The sequence below is a fragment of the Oryctolagus cuniculus genome, chromosome 3 (genome assembly GCF_051225735.1).
Source record: "Oryctolagus cuniculus isolate XC-2025 breed Fujian yellow rabbit chromosome 3, ASM5122573v1, whole genome shotgun sequence".
NCBI classification, from domain to species: Eukaryota; Metazoa; Chordata; class Mammalia; order Lagomorpha; family Leporidae; genus Oryctolagus; species Oryctolagus cuniculus.
In genome coordinates this window covers 83,802,575-83,808,574 of record NC_142869.1, presented here as the reverse complement: position 1 = coordinate 83,808,574, position 6,000 = coordinate 83,802,575, and the positions used below count along the sequence as shown (strand labels likewise).

At 35.8% G+C, this 6,000-nt stretch overlaps 1 protein-coding gene across 4 annotated transcripts in view; it reads right to left on the bottom strand.

Moving 5' to 3' along the window:
- Positions 1 to 657: 657 nt before the first annotated feature.
- CCDC148 (coiled-coil domain containing 148) overlaps positions 658 to 6,000 on the bottom strand; it is a 314,500-nt gene continuing 309,157 nt past the window's right edge. For all 4 annotated transcript variants that reach the window (XM_051849517.3, XM_051849516.3, XM_051849521.3 and 1 more), the window contains one exon: positions 658 to 948. In XM_051849517.3, the coding sequence (XP_051705477.3) occupies positions 802 to 948 (147 nt within the window). In that variant the 3' untranslated portion in view covers positions 658 to 801. The remainder of the gene's footprint in view (positions 949 to 6,000) is intronic.

Genomic DNA, 6,000 nt, shown 5'->3' with positions numbered 1-6,000 from the left:
TGCAGTAAACATGATGTACCAAATTGGTTTCTAAATTTAGAGGAAGGTTGAGTCTCCTCTTATAATAATCAAGAAATAATAGAAGTCTTAATGATAATGATGCTTTCATAATTAAAAAGTGAAATTCTGAAACAAGCAGAAATGAACATTAGCAGGTAGGAGCTACATAACATATAATTCTCACAAATGTTTATTTTGATCTCGTTTCATGGGATAACACAACTTTAAAACACAGTTTATTAAATGATAGTACTTGGAACCCATGTGCCATAATTAGGGTTCATAATGTTGGAGAATTTGGGACTATTAAATACAACAAAGATATTGACATTTTAAGATTTGATTATTGTTTATAGCCCTTGTCTATACTATTGAGACTCAGTGTTTTTTCTACTTACCACTTGTTGAATTCTTTATTTAGTGGAGGGTTAAGCTTGTGATTATAAAGTCAATTGAAAGTATGTTATCATAAAAGTTAAAAGAAAAATAATAAAGGAAGTTAGATGGAAGGTGGGAATGAGGGAGGAAGGCAGAGAGGGAAGGTTGGGAAGTATCAATATGCTCTTAAATCTGTATATCTGAAATACATGAAATTTGTTCCATTTATATAAATAAAAAAGATAAGGAAATAGTGCATACAATTATAAAAATCATGAGAAGAAAGGTCAAATTATTTTAATAAATGCAAGCATTTCTATTTCAGATATATTTAAAAATTTGGAGAGTAGCAATTATAGTTATTCATATCAGTGTTTCTGAAGAAAAATATTGTTTACATAGAATAGTATTTGAGGATGACCTCTAGGTTTTAAACACGGTAGACTCCATGTCCCTTCTTGGAGGTTTTTGAGGACTGATTTTTGGTAATATCTCTTTGGCATAACATGTTTTATGAAGCCCAGCTTCTCGAAGTGCTAACTCCACGCGAAGTCTAGGGTCAGAAATTATCTGTAAAAACAAAATGCAATGTAAATAAATAACATTTTATTGAAGTAAAGTAAAAAATTTTCACTTAGTTTCATAGTTTTCTAAGTTGTATAATCTATTTTTGCTGGATAGATAACTAAATGACAGTACATTTTTTGAATACGATGACTACTTTCTGATTATTTTGAAGAAAAATGTCTAAATCTTTTGTGACACTATCAATTTCTAGTATATTAGTGGTTTCTAAGACAGGTTGTAAGGATTTACAAAAGCATTCAAAAAGTTGGTGAGAGGTGGAATTAATAGGTAAGTTTATTTTTCATGCAAAAATTTTTGAAATCCATACATAGTGTATTCATAACATACTTTTTCCATGAACCTTGTGAAGACCTTTCATATTGTGAACTAGATTAGACAAAATACTAAAGTTATTAAAGGATGAGATGGAAGAAGCTGGAATTATAGGATAAAATCATTGATTAAAAGAAAGCTAAGCCATAACCTTGTATATCTGTCTTTAAATAGACACTTTAATTTTTCCATTATTTGACAATATGTAAATTAAGTTTAAAAACATGACCACTACTTGAAAAACAAAATCAATAGAATTTTCCTCCCAAGGCCAGATTTCTATTTCAAACAGAACTAGAAAATGGCCCCATCAATTTGAATCTAAGTGGGAGTAGACACATGAGTAGTTCAATTTCTGTTTTCATTTATAGCTGATGGGACCTTATTCTTCTTCCCTTTCTATGAATATGAAGGGTCAACAGACACTGCTTTCAATAGTAAGAAAGTGGCCATGTATGAATTTTATCTAATGAGTCATTTTGTGTGGACTTGAAGTCCCTCTAGAAGTTGCCATTATAAGCTGTCGAAAGCAGCCCTCTGCTCCCATTCCAGGAACTCCTAAATGAATGAGGGCAATAAGAATGTAACAGATAACTATAGTTCTTGGCTACACATCAGAGATGCTGTACGTATAGTAAATCACAAAGGCACATGAACTGGTGCTTGCAGGATGAGGATGGTTTCAGGGAAGGAGGAACTAACTTTAAAGACCAATTTACTCTATTTAAAATAGGGAAGAGAGATCTGCCTCTAAAGGAAGGCACATTCAAACTCAGAGGTGAAATACTTCAACCTGGGATGGGGTAGTTTTAGGAGAGCACTGTGTACTACTGGGGAACACTGGAAAAGGACATCTCCCAGTCTGCGGTTTAAATGTTAAAGGCTTGAAGGCCATGTGGATACATCTCAGAAACCACTGGGATGTTTTTGGAATTTTTAAAGATTTGTAACTAATTATTTTCATTTGAAAGACAGACAGGGAGACAGAGCTAGACAGAGAGGGATCTCTCATCTGCTGACTGACTGCCCAAACATCTAGAGCTGGGCCATGCAAAAGTTAGGAGCCCAGAATTCTATCCAGATATTCCACTTGGATAGCAGGCTGCAAGTACCTGCTGCCTCCTAGAAGCTCATTAACAGGAAGCTGGAAAGGAAAGCATATCTGAGACTCCAACCCAGATACTCCAAAATGTGCTGCATGCCTCCCAAGCAGAGCTTACCCGCTGTAGATGAAAACCTACCCCCATCTCTGTTTGTAGCACAAAAGTTACATGAACATTGTGGTTACACAGAAGATGTATCTGCTCCTAATTTCATAACAAATTATTGTGGCAGAGAGAACAGATGGAGGCAGGGAGAGTGGTTAGAAGTCTATTGTAATTGTCTGGATGTGAAATAATAAATGCCTAAACTTGGCTGGCAGTAAGGAAGTGATTACTAGGAAAGAACCCTATGAAGAGAAAAATCAATAGAATTTAGCAAAAAGTGAGACACAGGGCTGCAGAAAGGATGAGCATGAAGACAAGAATAATAAGGATTTGTGTCTGAGAAGCAACAGATTTGAGACTTAGACCTAAGTTTCTCCTGTTCTGCCTCGATATATTCTCCCTGGCCACTCCAATCCATTCCCAAGGAGTCATGTTCAACCTGTATGTTATTGACTCTCAAATTATCTCTAGGATTCAGCTCTCTATTCGGCTTCAGGATTCTAAGTTTTGTTGTTGTTGTTGTTGTTGTTGTTTTTTAAAAAAAAAGCTTGTTCTCTTTTTGAATAGACTCCAAGTGAAGTGGAGACCACCCTCCCCCCCATCGCAACCTCCCCAATTCTCCTCTCAAGAGGCAGCTGGTTGGTTTCTTGCAAATGTATACCACAAAATTGCCCAATAAGGATAACATACTGAATGACTACTGGGTGCCAGGCACTATTCTGGGCAATGATATTGATCATCTCTAATCTCCATGAGGACTTTACAAATAATGTTTTTGCAGATGAAGTAAATAATGCATCCAAATGTTAATAGCTTCCACAAGGGCATCCAGCCTTTAGCTAGTGGATGTGCACTTGAATCCAAAATACAGACACTTCCCAATGTTGTTTGTGCACTTGTGCTCTCACTTGGTTTATATCCCTGCTGCCTGTGAGCCAGAGCAGTGATGGTCCACCTTCCCACCTCTACTGCTATGAGGGCTGTGCCATCTTGCAAAGACCCCAAACCATACCCACTCTTACCAGTTTTTCATTCAATACATATAGCTAAAACATAATTACCTGCCACAAAGTTTCACATCTGCTCACAAAATAAGTGCCCAATACATTAGTAGCAAAAACTACCATGCTTTCAGGTTGATGGTAACCCATGTTTCTAGTCTTCCCTCCCAGAACTGGTCATACATTCTTTCTCCTGCACCTTACACTGAAGGCATACCAGGAAGGGGCCCATTTCATCCTCGTCTTCTTGGTGAAATTTTTATTTCCTTTTCCCAGAATTCTGAGACTTTTCTCTGTTTAAACTTTATTTAAGGAATACAAGCTTCATGCATTTCATATATACAAATTTAGGAACATGGTGATTCTCTCTACCCTTCCTCCTCATCTCTATCCATTTCCATTCTTATTTTTCACAAAGATCTATTTGCAGTTAGATTTATGCTCATAAGATTAACCCTTCACTAAGTACAGAGTTCACTAAATAGTACGAAGAAAAAAAAACATTGTTCCTCAACAGTCAAGACCAAGACAATGGCTGTTCAAAATCATTGCATCACAAAGTGTCACTTTTGCTACTATTTATTACCTTTTAGATACTCTGTTAGTTACCACAGATCAAATATAACATATGGTATTTGTCTTTTTGTGATTGGCTTATTTCACCAAGTAAAGTGCTTTCCAATTGCATCCATTTGCTGCAAATGACAGGATTTCATTTTTTAACCACTGTGTAGTATTCCATAGTGTATATATACCATAATTTCTTTATCCAGTCTTCAGTTGATGGACAATTGGGTTGATTCCATATCTTAGCTATCATAAATTGAGCAATGAACATGGGGGTACTGATAATTCTCTCATATGCTGATTTAATTTCCTTTAGGTAAATTCCCAGGAGTGGGATGACTGGATAATATGGTATATACAGATTTCTGAGGTATCTCCATACTGTATTTCCCAGTGACTACACTAATTTACATTCCCATCAACAGTGAGGGTACACTTTCTTCACATCCTCGACAGCATTTGTTGTTGATTTCTGTGTGAAAACCATTCTAACGAGGGTGAGGTGAAGCCTCATTGTGGTTTTGATTTACATTTCTCTGACAGCTAGTAATCCTGAGCATTTTTTCATGTGTCTGTTGGCCATTTGAATTTCCCCTCTCAGAATATGTCTGCTCAGGTCATTTGCCCATTTCTTAACTGGATTGTTTGTTTTGTTATTGTTGAGTTTCTTGAGTTCTTTACAGATTCTGGAAATTAATTATCAATTGCATAGTTTTCAAATATTTTCCTCCTATTCCGTCAGCTGCCTCTTCACTTTGCTGAGTGTTTTATTTGCAGTGCAGAAGTTTTTCGGTTTGATATAATCCCATTTGTTAATTGTTGCTTTTGATTGCCTGTGCTTCTGGGATCTATTCCAAGAAGGCTTTGCCTATGCCAATGTCTTATAGAGTTTCTCCAATGTTCTTTAGTAATTTGAAGGTATCTGGTTGTAGATTTCAGTCTCTTACCCATTTTGAATGGATTTTTCTGTAAGGTGTAAGGTAGGATTCTTGTTTCATACTTCTGCATGTGGAGATCCAGTTTCCCCAGCACTATTTGTTGAAGAGAGTTTGCTCCAAGGATTGATTTTTGCTCCTTTGTCAAAGATAAGTTGATTGAAGATGTGTCGATTGATTTCTGGAGCTTCTGTCTGTTCCATTGGTCTATACTTCTGTTTTTGTGTTACTACCAGGCTGGTTTTATTAGAACTTCCCTGTAGTATGTCTTAAGAGCTGGTATTGTAATGCCTCCAGCTTTGATTTTGTTGCTTAAGATTGCTTCAGCTATCTGGGGTCTCTTGTGTTTCTATATGAACTTTAGCATCATTTTTCTATATCTGAGAAGAATGCTGTTGGTATTTTGATTGGGATCACATTAAATCTATAAATTATTTTTGGTAGCATGGACATTTTGATTATATTGATTATCCCAATCCATGAACATGGAAGATTTTTCAACTTTATGTCTTCCTCTATTTCTTTCTTTAATGTTTTGTAATTCTTATTGTAGAAATCTTTGATTTCCTTGATTAAGTTTATTCCAGGTATTTAATTTTTTCTAGCTATTGTGAAAGGGTTGTCTTGGAAGTTCTTTCTCAACTATGGTATTGTCTGTGTATAAAAGACTATTGATATTGATTTTTGGTGTTGATTTTATATTCTGCTACTTTACTAAACTCTTCTGTGAGTTCCAACAGTCTCTTAGTAGAGTCTAGAGTCTTTCAGATCCCCTACATATAGAATCATGTCATCTGCAAATAGGGATAATCTGACTTCCTCCTTTCCAATTAGTATCCCTTTGACTTCTATTTCTTGCCTAATGGCTTTGGCTAAAACTTCCAGGATTATATTGAATAACAATGATGAGCATCTTTTTCTGATTCCAGATCTTAGTAGGAATGCCTCCAATTTTTCCCCACTCAGTAAGTTGTTGTCTGTGGGTTTGTCATAAATTGCCTTGATTATGTT